A 15,973-nucleotide genomic window follows, 5' to 3' on the forward strand; every position below is an offset into this window, starting at 1 on the left:
AAAATCCTGTATTTTTGGTTTTATTCAAGAAAGAAGATGTATTTATAATTTTCGGAACAGTCTATATTCCTCTTGATGTCTCCCTTGCCTTTTAAATCATGTTTCCATATATCCTTTTCATTTTTTTCTTTTTTCCTTCAATTCTTATTTCCCTCTCTCTCTCTCTCTTACTTGTTCTCTTTCACCCACTTCTTCCATCACAACAAACAATATCGCACGCTTAGCCTGGGGGCTAATAGCGGCCTCGATCAACTGGATTATGAGTTGAGAGAATTCGTTATCGATATTGTTTTCGGCACATTTTGCATGTGTAGGATAAGTACAACGATACACCGTGCTGAGTCGAGAAAATTTCCAGCTCGAAAAGATCCTCGACTCGATCGGGAATCGAACCCGATATCACAACCGTGTGGGAGAGCTAGCACACCGACATCGCTAACCACAGAGCCACGGGGACCAACTTCTTCCATCACCCACATACTATTTCTAACACTCATTCACCTCACCTCACTTCACATTACATTTAACCCATTCCCGGCGGGTAATGCCATATGGCCATAGTTTGGATTACAGCTAATTATACTTGATATTTTGAACGATGAAACTATTCAATAAGGTTAGACAACAGATCGATCTACAACACGCAACCCAGTAATGAGTAATAAAAGTTTAAGGTCATTTTTCGAGGTAGAGGTGCTTATTACGGGAGTCACTTCACGGTGAAATCAGAGTGAAGTGAACAAAATCCTATTACGGGACTCACGTAAGTGAGGAAAACGCCGCATAGCGACATCTGCCGTGGAATCTGGGTTATTATGAGTGTCATATCAGTGAAGTGAGAACGGAAAAAGCGACGATTCGCGTGGAATTATTTCACGACCATTTTAAACGATGAAATGATTCCACGAAGCTGCCATAAGTCTTAAAGTTTATTGATTTGTGATCTAATGGAAAACATTGGATTTATTCTTCAGTAACGAAGCGAATTAGAATTTGATCCGTGCCTTAAAGCGGTCAAATTTTCATTTTTTCGCCCGATGAAAAAAATGCAAACTAGTTCAGTAAATTTTCGATACCGAAAAAACATTTTTTTTTTGTACCGAATGTTTTAGAAATGCAGAACACGTCAAGATCTGGTGTTATCTAAAAAAACGGAAAAAACGACTTTCTGGGAGTGATTTTTGAGTTGAGAAACAATCTCATTTCACTTGTCCTATTCTCAATTCCACTTTACTGTCAATCTAACTCCACGGAGGTGATTTTTGTCACTTCACTTGAGGTGGAATCGGGAATAGGTCTAAAAAAGTGAAGTGAGCGTGAGAGTGAAATATATTTCACCGTCAAGTGACTCCCGTAATAAGCACCAGAATCTAATTTCTCTCCGCCGGAAATAGGTTAGTCCAATTAACAAATACTCACATGTCCATATATTTTTCGATAGTTTGGGTTTTATCAGTGGCAACTCTTTGGTTCACCCTCCGTGTGTAACTTTACCCATACAACTATGTCTCGGGTGGTAAAATCGTATAAGGCGTCCCAAACGACCAAGCGGCGGGCTGGAAGTGAATGAAAATCCACTGAAGGCTAAGTGTCCCGTTTGGTTCGTTCAGCGAACCAGGAAACGAGCTGGGCTTCATGTATTACCAAGAGAAGAGTGGCCAAGTGGCTTCTTTCTCTTCTTCTTTGCTATGAAACATATCCCCGGTTGAACATTATTTTCGTCTGCCTTACGTAAAATCCAGTGCAACCAGAAAAATTTTTTTATTTGATATTTTTATTTAACAAAAACACAACAATGAAAATTAGATTTCAAACAACATATAAAACAAAACATATTTATATCATCATACTACCACTGCCTTATTTTGACTACCACTGCCAAACTTTTTTTTTTGTTTTTCTGACTTCTCCGGACTTTTTATAGAGAGCAGAATGAAAATATTTGGCAAAACACGTAAATCCTGTTGCAAAATCAAGGGGAAAATTGCATATTTCCAAGAATAGCTTGATTTCACGTTACCACGAACAACTAAATAAACAAAATAATAATGAAAAGAAATACCTTCACTGCATTTTCGACTATTGCGTGAGATATTAAAATTTCGAATATCTTTTTCAGATGTTTCGCATATTTTTAGCCACTGTCGATAAGGGTTCTGCATCCTTGGGAAATCGATAAAATTTTACGACCAAACTTTTGGCACTTCATTCAAATTCTTTTTTGCTTATTTTTGTCGCAACGAAAACAAAATTGTGTCCACAATATTTCACTTTTACTTACTCAATGATTGGGTCGAACACCAGGTGTTTAGCAACACGACAAGCTGAACCCCTTTTGAATATTGTCACACATGCGTGCTGTCAAAATCAGCCAATCACGTTTGGAGCAAAAAACCTGGAGCAAACCGAGGTATTAAGAGATTTGCCCAAAACTGAACGCGGTCTAATCCAAACACCGCGCTTGAATCAAAGGCCGCGCTGAGTTGCCAGATGTATGCTGTTTTTATTTGCATCAACCTTCATTGTTAAAGAATCGGAAAAATCCTTGAAGAAATCACTGCTGGTGACAGTGGAGACTAAAAAGGATTACTAATCACCAGAGGAAAATCTATTGGATCATATACTCACTTCGTGGTTTCTGTTTTAGGCATTACCGACCAACCACACTTTAAGTTTCTTTATGAAACGAGAACGATCGCTATCAATTAGTTTCGAACCTATATCGATTGATTTCAGTTGTTGTCATTTTATAAAGGTGCATAAAGAGTGGTTGATCGGGTTATGATATCAATCTATATTAGAGTAATCTGTAAAAATGGCACCCCTGACGCCGCCTTCAGTGTGCTGCCAGAATCGAAGTTTGTTTTGATTTTGAAAGGGTTGCCAAGACAGGTAGATTTAATTTTGGCTGTTGCTTACAGTGTCCCGAGGAAAATAGAATTGATTCGGCAACCAAGGAGGGGATTTGGTTTCAGAGTTTCGGTTTATAGCGCGGCGAATAAGTTTCAGTGAAACTCACAATATCATCTTGGCCACTCTTCTCTTAGGTGTATTAAACGAGCCTTTGGCATCCCTATACCGAGTAATAGTGAATGACAATGAACTCATGTCCTGGGCTCAAATTAATTTGTGCCCGCTGTCAGCAGTAAGATAAAAATGTATAAAAAGAAGCGGTGATATGCTATCTCGTTTTTACATGTGTTGAGATGTTAGCCCTTGAAACATGGCGTGATGCCAAAGGGGTGGTATTAAAAGTCCAGAAGGCAAAAAACACGGCAGCCAAATCCCGCGCAAGGAAGCTGTACCGAAAGTGGTTAACGCAGGGCTATGCTATAAACGTCAAATCCGATATAAAAGTCGCGTTACAAAATTTTATAGCGGTACCACTGACATTGTGGTACCACAGACGTTGCGGTGCGGTACCACTGACACAGCAAAACACGACAAGATTTACCAGTAATGACAATCATTATTGTGATAATTTTGGTAACACCATTCACACAGTAATATATCTTCATGTTAGAACTGAAATATGGTCGAGAAAAATCATGGTTTTCAAGTTGTTTACTGGACAAATGACGCCATATTGCATTAAGATTTTGGATACGGGATACTCATTAAACCTCAGACCCCTGGGTTAACGATACCGATGTGTGTGTGGTTATGGATGACGTAGAGAGCCTTTAAATATAACTAGAGTGGCGCCGTGTCATCAAAAGTAACACTGGTAACACTGGACATCTTTTCTCTTTTCCCCACATGAGTTTATTATATTAGGTTGTTCGCTCATTTGGAATGCCACTGACAGATAATTCTCATTCCAATTTTGACAGTATCGCCACTCTATATATATATATATATATATATATATATATATATATATATATATATATATATATATATATATATATATATATATATATATATATATATATATATATATATATATATATATATATATATATATATATATATATATAAATATATATATATATATATATATATATATATATATATATATATATATATTGCTGATTCATTTAATTGCGAAGGGTCTCAATTTAGCCCAACACCGCATGAGCTTAGCTCGTAAACAACTATCTGGCATCTCTTTCTTACTTGCCTAGTAAATCGCAATGTCGTTTCTTTTTTCTTGGGTTGATCAGCGGCACTTTTAATTAATTATAAATTGATGATAAAAACAATGTTCAACCTTTCAAAATGAATTGTTTCTGTCGCTTAAGTATTAAAATTGTTTTCGTATAGTTTTAACGTTATCTAGACATTATATTTAAAAAAAAAAACTAGAAAACATTGTTAGATATACGGTAACAAAATTTGGCGTGACATTGGTTGCACTGCAAACGTTTTGTTTACATTTTCATGGCGCATTCAATCCAACTCAAAGAGTTTGAATAAAATCGTTTAAATAATTTTAATAACAATATGATCAAGTCATTGGCTGCTGAATACTAAGACCAACCAAAGGAAAAGCACTTTACAGGTACGTAAATTATTATTGGGCGTGTAATATTGATCTGGCGCGGCTGCCTCGGCTGGACATTTCTACACAGTTGTTATAATAGCGAAAACATCTGGAAAACATCTTGAAGACAAGTGCCATTTATGTCATAGTTTTTGTTTGGTGAACTCATGTTATTGAAAAACATCTCCAAAACCAGAAAAACGAGCTTGTTTTCGAAGTGTGGTTGAATTACTGATGAAGAACAACTTCTCACAAATGTTCTATTTTAAGTTGTTTTCATAACATCATGAACACAACTTAAAGACAAGCAAAGGCAGTTTACGATTATTAATCTATGAAATACACTCATGATGTAAAATAATATCTCCAGAGCAAGAAAATTACAACACAAGTTTTCGAATGCGCTTATAGTACTCTTATATGACTACTGTTATTGAGAATTATTTTCTAACATGTTTTGTGTGTTACTTGGGTCCTAACACGCAGAAGAATTAAAAACCCGGCTTTCACAGAGGTATCTAGAAAGAAATTTTAGCTACTTGTCAAATTTGCCAAGAGCATTGCGCCCCCCCCCCCCCCCTGGATGAGCCTCGCGGCCCCCTCGCCGGCCGCGGACCCCTGTTGGGAATTATTGGCCTACACGAAGCGTAAATTTCAAGGCGTATCTGAGCCCTGTCAGAAATAAGAATCGATGAGCGAAAATGACCATACTTAGGTATGGTGGGCCAGTGTGGTCCAGAGCGCTAGGTACTAACAGTTACCGTGGTAAACTGGAAAGCACCTACAGGCTCATGTGCCTGAGAGTTGCGAGTGCGTATCGTACGGTGTCATACGATGCAATCTGTGTCTTGTCCGGCATGATGCCTATCAGCATCGCCATCAAGGAGGACAGAGAGTGTTTCGACCAACGTGACACAAGGGGCATACGAGGTACCAGAAGGTTATTCTCGATGCTCCGCTGGCAGCGGGAATGGTCCAACTCCACAAAGGGCAGATGGACGCACCGACTCATACCGGAGATATCCGGCTGGGTCGGGAGACGACATGGTGAAGTGAACTTCCACCTGACACAAATCCTGTCAGGCCATGGTTGTTTCAGGCAATATCTGCACAGGTTCGGACACGCGGTGTCCCCCATGTGTCCCGAGTGCGTGGAGGAGGAGGAGACTGCTGAGCATGTCTTCTTCGTATGCCCCCGTTTCGTAAGAGCGAGAAGCAACATGATGGCTGTGAGCGGGCCTAGCACTACTCCGGACAATCTAGTCCGGAGGATGTGCGACGACCCGGACATCTGGAACGCGGTCTGTGCGGCCACCTCTCAGATTGTTCTGGAGCTGCAACGTGTGTGGCGGGTCAACCACCAACACGCCAGTGGTAGCTAATTACCAGTCTCCAGGTAGTTAGCTAGGAGGTTATAAGAGTAAAGAGGGTGCATCACGCACAAAAGCCACTCCCCGACGTAATACTTAACCGTCGTTCCGGGAAGACCAGGGCTGGAGACTGGAGGGGTTTAAGTGGGTCGGGACAGGGCTCAGTAGGTGCCTGGGCGAGTGTAACAACCCCAGCATCTCTCCCCTAGTCTCATCCCCACACCCTGAGTTCTCTTCTCAGGTGTCTGTTTGCAGATTTCCACGCCACCTTTAAAAAAAAAAATGAGCGAAAATGTGCTTTCGCGGCACACTAGACACTAGTTTATTTTTGACGTAGAGCTACGTCTCTCAGGAAGTTCGGCTACATATGGATGTAAAATAAAAATCTGAAAACGAAAAAACTGGAAAATATATCCAGTTTTAAATTTTTTTAGTTCTAAATAGATTTTCTTTGCGTTTGCAACAATTGATTAGAAAAATCTGCTATGCATCCGCTCCGCTGGGTGTTCGCAGCGAAGAAGTCTTCGGTGTCCGATATAATGTCTATAAAAATGACCGTAACTATCGATTATCTGAAATGAAATCCGGTGGTGGTGTTTAAATTGCTGTATCAGTAGACTCTAATCCAATGCTTATCGACACCATTCAGCTGAAAGGGCTTAAACATGTTTGGGTGAAATCAGAACTAGCAGGAGAGACACATGTGTTTGTCTCTGCCTATTTCCCTCCAAATAACGCACGTGAAAAAAGTTCTGCAATGTTTTTTCATTTTCATTTTCATCGTAGTTCAGAAAGTCATGTGAAAAATGGACGCAAATGTTATCTAGATGTCGAATATCAGTGAAGACTTTTGTGTGACGAATTCAATACAACCATTATGGAAAAAACGAAGTTTATCATACATCAACAGAGTTTTCTTTATTTGTGCATGTGAATGAAAGACTTGATGAATATGAATTTGAAGATGTTTTTGACTTTCAGTCAGCAAACTATGATAAATTGGCTTTCAACTGTGTTATCCGAAGATTGCGCTATTTTCACTGTCGGGGATAGCACAAAGATGTGATCAGTAACATATCCGTTTTTGAATTGAGTAAAAACTGTTCTTTTTAGGACAACCAAACGAATAAATTGACTATATAATATTTCCTCTTTTGCGCTAGAATTAAAAATAAAATTTTATTTTAATCTGTATGCACTCTGACTGTTGATAGTTCTTTGCGCTGTATCTATAGTGTTTATTCCATTCTTATTCAGTGATATCGTATTTAGGGTGTCGAACGTCTTCGTCAGTGGTTTTCTTCGGCCCCCTTTTACATAAGATTGCTGCAGAAAAACTGCCGAAGAAAACCACTGACGGAGACGTTCGATGCCCTATATGTGCAAATTGAAATTCGGTAGTATTTCAATTCTTGTAATACAAGTAATGTAACAAATCACCTTATGTTCTACGACATGGCTTTTAATACAATCCTTCTAATTTTTTAGATGAGAAACTATTTATCCTGGACCAACCAAAAAATACACATAATGATCGATTATGGGCAGTGTCCTTCGATTCCAAAGTGCAGCTATAGTGATGGCGAGATAAGCTTCTACTGGTTTCCATTGACAAGGGCGTCGAAGTCAGTGCTATGTTTTTTCTAAAACGAAGTTTTTAGAGAAAACTGTTGCCGAGTCTTCGAAAACACTTCGGAGATGACCACTATGCGTTTTAGCAAGATGGTGCTCCAGCGCAAACTGTGAACTTGATTCAAGGCTGGTGTAGGCTCAATTTGACGGATTTTCTGGATAAAAAGTCTTTTTTGTCTGCTTTTACAAGATGTCGAAGCTTATCAATTACAAGATCTCCAACTTGGAACAGTTTAAACCGGTTATCCAGAAAATCTAAAAACTATGAAAAGTACATTTAATAAAATATACTGAGAAAATGAATGTGCGATATTTTTATATTATGAAATTTTTAAATTGTATTCGAAATAATTGAACACGGTGTAGGTACAAAAAACGATTTGGTCTTTTCTAACTCAATTATTGCACATTGTTCTACCGGAGATTAGATAAGAATTTCCATTAGGAAGCTTGGGCTGCTAGAATTTGTCACTTTAAAGGATCTGGCTCGAACAGATAATATCGAACACAGACATATAAGAAAATTCTAATATACATATGTAGCCTGATATTATTGATAACGCTATGTAAAACGGTGGAAAATAGTGATATAACTCTAACCTCCAAGTTTAATAGAACAAAGAAGTTCCAAGCGCAACAAAACAAAGTATTGCAATATGTAGAACAAAATAATAACAAGTAACGCGTTAACAGCACCGAGTGAATAAGTTTATTGCAACCGATATCACTTCAAACATTTAACAAACGTTTTCGCCTCCAAATGTGGTTTACAGCTCAGAAAGATCTGCTGCCCTGCACTATTGCGATAGACGGCATAGGGCACCGTACAAACACACTCCATCCCCAGCTGCTGAAAGAGTCTTGCTGAGTATATTCCGGTTGCGTCGGAACTGATTAACTTGATACCGTTTTTTGCAGCCAGTTCAAATTGTTTCTCCATTAGACGTTTTCCAAGTGATCTTCCTCGTGCCTCTGGATCTACTGCTAAACAATGAATGTGGTAAGCTTTGGTTACCTTGAATCGTTCACAGACCATGGATTCACTAGCCATATATGCCAGGAAGCGCAAAATATCGGAAAACTTTTGTGTTTCTGTTTTCGAGGCCTGATCATTTAGTATTTGTGCCTCATTCGGCTCAATAATTCCCCCAGCTGAGAGACCAAGGATTTTCCCGCTGGTTTCTTCCTCTGCTAGTACTACAAAGCCAGCATCGATAATCGAAAGCGAGAATTCCATATCGTCTTCTGTTACTTCACTTCCACCGTAGTAGCTTTGCGTAACCGGTTCCTCGGGATAGAAATATCTTTCCAACGCATTCCGACAGTTTTCCCGATCAGCTAAGATTGCCGTTCGAAAGATTATTCCCGGTACTGCTTCCATTTTACTTTTCACGTGAACCGATCGATAGATGCATGTAACTAGCGAGTGAGAATTGCAACTGACTAAACGCATACGCTGCATTTGTTGATCTCATGAATGATTCAACAGCGTGATTGTTGGTTGGTGGTGGGGAAATCACCAAGCTTGTAAGTAAATTGTGAATTCTAAGCTGCAATGCAAAGTTCCGTTCAAAAGCAATACTCGTGCAGAAACATCTGGGGTAGCTTTTTTTGCACGAAAGATACCTTACTTTTGAGTGCATTTGCATTTCAAATAGAAATGTTGGAATTTTAATTGCGTGAGCAACACGGTCAGTGATGTTTTTACACAAGATGCTGGTTTTTTATGGTTTGTGGTTTTAGCTTGATTCAGATTTTGATAGCTGATTATGGCGATAAAGCCGGAAAAAAACGTTGAGATCTAGGAGTAGTGCTGAGAGCTTGATGTTAAATCATGGCGAGAATTTTATTTGTTTCTGATACCCGTACAAACATTTCATTTGTTTTCTTGTTGTGAATTATGATATCAATATAATTCTGGATTTGTCTAATAGCTCTTTTGACGTGATCATCTACAATCTGCAAATTGTTTGAGATATATTTTCATGAATCTTGTCTTCATTTATAGCCCTTGAAGGTACATCATTATGTTCAATAAGAAAACCGTAATTTATTCCACCTGTTTTTCAAACAAAAAACAGTGTGAAATCAAAGCTCCTCACTTGAATATCACAGGTGAGACAAAATCTTCTTTTGTGCACTATTTGCTGATGCCGAGTTGATAATTTTGAACTTATAGAGCCGCGAAACCGGGGAAAGTTCATTTCAAGTCAAAACAAGAAATAAAACTGAAACCCATAATCCTATAAATGACTCAACAAACATTAAACTAAAAAAAAAAAAAACAAATGACTGCATACGAAATAGACTTGCTTTGATACTATGAAAGGCTGTTGCCATCCACCAGGTGGCATGCAATAAAAAACAGGCAAAAAATGTAACATGGATTTCGTCAAAACCAGGATGAACAAATCAATCAAATATAGTAAGCTTTTTAGACACGATACTTGTGTATTTATGGGATTACCACTGTTTCGTATAACCTACAGTAAATTGGTTTTGATCTAAGCACTAATCAATAAATAAAACCGAAAGTCCTGATTCACTTTTGAAGTGAACTACGTTCTCATACAAAATGTCCGCTATTCGAATGGTTATTGCTAGCATAAAAAGCCAAAAGCGATACAGATTTTAACGCTCATGTGGGAAACTGTGTTTCCTCAGAGTGCGCAACGGGTGCGTTAATCACAGCCGGTATCGTGAAGCCCCCAGCGTCGTGAACTACCGAATCCGTGCTCTCGATTGGGAGAAAACAGTCTGACGAACTTTCCGGAGCATTTTTCGAACGCTTGGAAGAAACCGAATCGTGCGAGTCTTCACTCCTAATCAAACCGGCCTTGTGATCGCTCTTGTGACGAGCTAACAGTTCCGCATTAACCGAGCTAAAATTGCACAGATCGCATTTGATTGATTCATACTCCTTAGGATGGTTGAGTCGTATGTGAGTTTTGAGTGCACTAGCCTGTATGGTAAGCAGACCACAAAACTTACATTCATACCATTTATCCTGAAAACAAATATGTAATGATGTGAATCTATATTGAGATATAATATTCACCTTAGTGTGGCGTTTCTCGTGATATTTGAGAGCACTGGGATCTGCTGTTCGGAATGGACATTCTTTACATTCTAAAGGTTTCTGTCCTGAATGCTGGCGCATGTGTATCTACGAATCAAATATTTCAAAATTAATAATTCTGAACCAATAATCAACAGCGATTCTACCGTTAAAGTAACCTTCCGAGCAGATTTATAACCACAAACACTACAGATGAACGGCTTAATTTTGTGATGAACAGTTTTGATGTGTTTCGATAATACTTTTGAGGTACTGAACATGTGCCCACAGATATCGCACTTTCTTTCGGCGTACCACGGTAATTTGTCCGCTGTTTTCCCTTCGACATTATTTGCTTCATCATCTTCGTCTTCGGCATCAACGTCTTGCTCTGCATTTTCTCCAGCCAAAGCAGAATTTGCGTCCCCTCCTGCCGAAGCTGCTGGTTTTTGTTTTTGACGCTGCAACTGTTGCTTTTTGTGAATGTTTTCATGAACGAGCAATTGAGCCTTGGTGGCGAACGATTTACTACACGACGAACACCCGAACGCTTTGACCGGACGATGTGTTTGGAGATGGCGGTACACTTTCACTGCAATAAAATTTGATATTAAATAGGAAAATAACATAGATCGTATGCATACCTGCGAAATCGAATCGCATGTCACAAATCGGACACTTGAGCATGTTAGCATCCACTTGGTGCTGTTTCCATAGATGCTGAGAGCATTCACGCCACCTTGGAAACTCTATTCCACATTGATAACATTTAAAATTGTCCTTTTTTTCCTCCTTTCCTACTGGCGCTGGGATTGGCCCACCTGGACCAATCAACCCAGGTTCTATATTATGACACTTGATGTGAATATCCCGCTTCGCCCGAGTTTCGAACTTATAGACACAACCTTTCTGCGGGCACTTCAACTTGAGCCCAGCCAGCAATTTAAGCTTGAGCGTTTTCAGTGTCATTGGCCCGAGGAACTCATTCAGCTCAGCATCTTCCGAAAAATCATCAGCCTTGGAAACTATCGAAACCGTTGCCTGTTGACTTTTTCCAAGTTGTGGTTGTTGAATGTTAGAGGATTTTGGGGTGTCACTATCACAGACTGCTGAAGACGTTGAGGAAATTGTAGTGACCGGTGCACCTGCTACCGGTATTGATGTCTTAGGAGTAATCGACTGAACAACACAAACTTGCCCCACTGATGGCGTCACCTTAACAGTACCATTATCCGAAGAGCAAGAGCTATCACTGATCGTAAGCTTCTGAGAATCTACGAAATCATCTTCTAACTTTCTCTTAACAACATTACTTGATGAGGGATTAGGTTTGGAAACTTCTGCAACCTCCTTTGTTTTTGCCTCCACAAAACCATGATCTTGAATCATATGATCTCGCACGTCATTTCGAACTTCGAAACACTTGCCACAAACTCCACAAACAAACTTTTCATTCGCGTTTGGAAGCGCTTGCACTTCCTCACGGGACATTTGCTTATAAGATATTCTATTTCGACCAAAGTGCATAATGAAGTGCTTGATAAAATCTTCGGCTGTATGGGTGTAAGTGGGACAGAATTTACATTTGAAGCACGCTCCTTGAAGAGGGCTACGCAAATGAACGGACACTGGACCAGAAGAGCGAGGTGTAAATGCCGGTAATGTCAGTTGAATTTCTTCACCGGAAATAGCCGCCAGATCGGCAGAGCTTACTTTTGCTGCTGTCGCACCTGGTAGGGATGAAGCGGTGGCCGCCTGCTGCGACTCGGTTAGAGTTGTGGTAGAATCAGGTGGAGGTTTGCCCTCATCCTCCGACTCCTCTGGAGAATAACTAATTAAGTCATTCGGATCAAAAGCCTTCTCAAATATGAAGAATTAGTAAATCATGTTTTATCTATCTTTTACGTATACGTACAGCTACTCCGGATTCCATTGAGCATCAGAAATTTGGCCACTTCTCGCGGTGGGACAAAATAACGATCACTTTGTTTTCGGGTTCATCGCATTTCTCACAACTTCTACCAATTCAGAACAATTTACAAAGCACAATTAAACAATATTACATAGTTACACTGATGGTTCTTGCTAAGAACTACGGATTCTGGTGAGCGGTGTAAAAAAGGATTACAGACACAGTAAACTTGCCAGCCGATAGGCTGACATATCTATTCATGAAAGAACAGGCTGGTAAGCACCAGCTATTTTATTTGTCGGAGTCCCTCCGGCAGGTAAGATACACTGAACGTATATCACGTATTTGTTGAGGTAAATAAAACCTGCTCACACACTTACAACTGCGCGATAATATTTAGTGATTACCTATCAGGCTTTTTACGAATCATTATGAGAAGCACCACAATAAACGTCCCTTATTACTTACCTACAAATTAACAAAAATAATATTGCCAAATCTTCAAACTGAAGGTGGCATAACATTATCTTTCAAATATGTTTTACCCACAAATCATAAATTATAATTCATTGTTATTCAAATTCTCGCAAATTTCCTTTTATCCAGATATTTTAGTATACATCTAATAAAAAAAATCTGATCGTTCGAATACAAAGCACTTGAAAACATATAAAAATAGGGGATTCCGACGAAAAACCTATATTGAATTACATCTGGTCGACAAAACGGATATCTGATTTGAAAAAGTTCTTCGGACAAAAATTGTGAACTAGTAGTTATTTTTTGTATATAAGGTTCTCAAAATTTTGATTTAAAATCCAATATTGTTATCTTCAGCGAATAAGTTCTCTCAGAAGTAATGAAAATTGGGCTGTTTAGCTATGCTAGTTTTTATATATTATCTAAAAGAGCATTTGATTTTTAGAAAATAGACCTTTTTAGATATTTAGTATCTTGTGACAGTATATATATTTATCTAGAACCGCGATTCAATTACCTACCACTTTGCTGCAGACACCATTTCAATTAAACAAGCCGTTTTTCTGATATAGAAATTCTTATCTATCTGACAGGCTCTTTTGAAACAGAGTCGCGAGTCTACATGAAGAACTGATATCATAAAGTTACCTTTTTATCAAAAAGGAAATACTGTGAAAATACTCAGCGAAATCGGAAACGATCGATTTGCGAAGTTGCGTGGATTGCTACATTATGTTGGGCAGGCAAAAGTGACATGACAGCTCTATATGATTTACAAGGATTTGCTAGAATCATTTCATTCAAAAAATAATTTCAGGATATTCATCACAAGAATCATGCAATAAAAACATGTTATTTATAATGTAACAAATTTGTTTTAATAAACAATATTATTATTTCAATTAAATAATATTAAACCTTGTTAATTTCTAATTTGTTTCAGGCAGGGCTGCTGAATATCACTTCGTTGCATTCGTATTCATTCATTATTGCCGAAGCACAACAACACGTGGCAACAGTGTATTCACTCAGCAATGGAAACAACGCCTATAGTGAACTGAACTGTTATGAGTGGCTTGTGGGCGATGAATAGTTATTAAAACGTAATATGATTACCTTCGTGCTTAATTCGTATTGGCTTCGAAGCGATATTGAGCGATCGGATGGGAATAGCAATGGGCGATATTGTATCGGTATCGGAAATATCGATACTTTCGAGGCGATTTTTCGATTTTTTGAATCGATACACAAGCGTCCGATACCAGACCGTATCGATACTGAAAACCGCGATATTTGTATCGATATTCTTTTATGCACACGGACCAGCTAGCTGACATCGCGCCATGTTACAAGGGCTAACATCTCAATGTGTACACGAGATCACCGCCACTTTTCATACGCTATGTTATGCTGTCTGTCAGTGTAAGTGGAGCCCACACATCGTAGAACCGCTGCGATGTTTGCTGCGATAAAGCAAAGCAAATCGGATAGAGATGCCAGCTAGCTGATACGAGCTGGAACCACTGAAAAGCTGCCACTGTCAGTATAAATATCGCACAAGTCTATTTGCACTAGCAAAACTTAGATGGAGAAATAGATAGAGAGAATGTTGTGAGCCAAACGAACTGTCAAAATCTGAGCCAAGCGCAGCATAGGGCCAAATTCGAAATTTGTTTTACTTAAGCCACACATTTAAAGCCAAAAAGGAGTGCTCAATAATAACGTGTTCTCAAATACTTTCAGAAATTGGCATAGCTCTACGTTGCATTATTGAGCCACAAAACTTATATTGTTTCTCTGACAATTGATTAAAATATTGTTTGTTTACATTTATACTCAGCTTCATTAGTTTTTATTTGAATTAATTCTACTTTCTGCGTTAAAATGCATCCACAAACCCCTCAAACGAAATTCAACGTTATCAGAAATGATGTTTGGCTTCGATTTAGTTGGGCTATAACCCAACGAGCGGGAGCCCAACTTAAACGTAGCACAACTAAACATAGCCCAACGAGCGAAATTTGACTGTATTTCAAAAACAAATATAAGTTTTCTGGTTACACTGTTCAGATCGAATATTGGCAAGCGGAAACTAGCTCATGCTTTCCGTCGACACAAGTTAGAGTACAAGTGAAAAATAAAATAGCAATATTAATTAGCTAGAAAAATTCAGCGGTAGACTTCACTATCTTATTTTCGCTGACATATCAACTTTTTTATGTAATCAACTTCCTCATCAATTAATATAGAAGTGTGTCAATAATTTATACAAATAAGACGGGAGCTTCACAGCCCATTGAGCCAGTGAATACAAATCTTGAAGATATAAGTTGTTTAATTCATTTGTTTGCCAAAGCTCAGAATTTTTGCATAACCTGTATGTATTTGTTTGTGAAGTCATTTGATTCACGCTGCTCTAGAGAATGCGGATAGTTACCAGAAAAACAACAAAAAGTCGGCACATCAAATTTTTATTGCTGCAAATCACCAAAATGTTGCTGATTTTTGGTGTGCTGTGCTTTCAGCAATCTGTTCAGCAAAATGAAATTTGCTAATTATTCAGTAATGCTCAATTGCATAAAAGTGGCAGGTCGTTTGCTGCATGTTCAGTAAAACAAAATACAACTTGCTGGTTGTCAGCTATGACAATTTGCTGTTCATTCAGCAAAGCATAAATCAATTTGCTGGTTAACCAGTTAGTTCAAGGGAACCATGTTTCCGTCAGGCACCAGATTCCATCCGCCCATCGGACCATAAGCAAATTACTGTTGAACTAGAGATGTATGATTATCATTTCAACTTTTAAGCTCATCTAGCCCAACAAGGACTTAGCTATGGTCCCATATTCGCTATCAGGGGCTAAGCGATGATCCCGTACCAGCTGCACAGCGATTTGGCGCGTTTTACTAATGACAGCTTGACGTAAATTTTTTGCCATATCAATTCTTTTGCTGGATTCCAGCAAACATTCATTTACTGTTTTCTGTTCAGCAAATAGTTTTGCTGTATTTTCGCGAATCACTGAATCGATTACT

General features: G+C 38.7%; 2 protein-coding genes across 3 annotated transcripts; both read right to left on the minus strand.

The window, feature by feature from the left end:
- Nucleotides 1-7,839: 7,839 nt before the first annotated feature.
- On the minus strand, nt 7,840-8,917 carry LOC129724973 (arylalkylamine N-acetyltransferase-like 2). 2 transcript variants are annotated; one of them, XM_055680310.1, is made up of 2 exons: nt 8,395-8,917; nt 8,203-8,335 (listed from the first exon to the last, which is right to left on the minus strand). In XM_055680310.1, exons 1-2 carry the CDS (start codon nt 8,867-8,869, stop codon nt 8,286-8,288), a joined length of 525 nt encoding a protein of 174 aa, XP_055536285.1. In that variant the 5' UTR covers nt 8,870-8,917; the 3' UTR covers nt 8,203-8,285. The 2 variants fall into 2 exon arrangements, with proteins under 2 accessions (XP_055536284.1, XP_055536285.1); XM_055680309.1 differs by having other exon boundaries at nt 7,840-8,917.
- Nucleotides 8,918-9,914: 997 nt separating this feature from the next.
- On the minus strand, nt 9,915-12,711 carry LOC129724974 (zinc finger protein 155). The gene is made up of 5 exons (XM_055680311.1): nt 12,462-12,711; nt 11,191-12,403; nt 10,714-11,138; nt 10,547-10,654; nt 9,915-10,495 (listed from the first exon to the last, which is right to left on the minus strand). Exons 1-5 carry the CDS (start codon nt 12,477-12,479, stop codon nt 10,127-10,129), a joined length of 2,133 nt encoding a protein of 710 aa, XP_055536286.1. The 5' UTR covers nt 12,480-12,711; the 3' UTR covers nt 9,915-10,126.
- Between the last annotated feature and the right edge of the window lie 3,262 nt (nt 12,712-15,973).

The sequence above is a fragment of the Wyeomyia smithii genome, chromosome 2 (genome assembly GCF_029784165.1).
Source record: "Wyeomyia smithii strain HCP4-BCI-WySm-NY-G18 chromosome 2, ASM2978416v1, whole genome shotgun sequence".
Lineage (NCBI taxonomy): Eukaryota > Metazoa > Arthropoda > Insecta > Diptera > Culicidae > Wyeomyia > Wyeomyia smithii.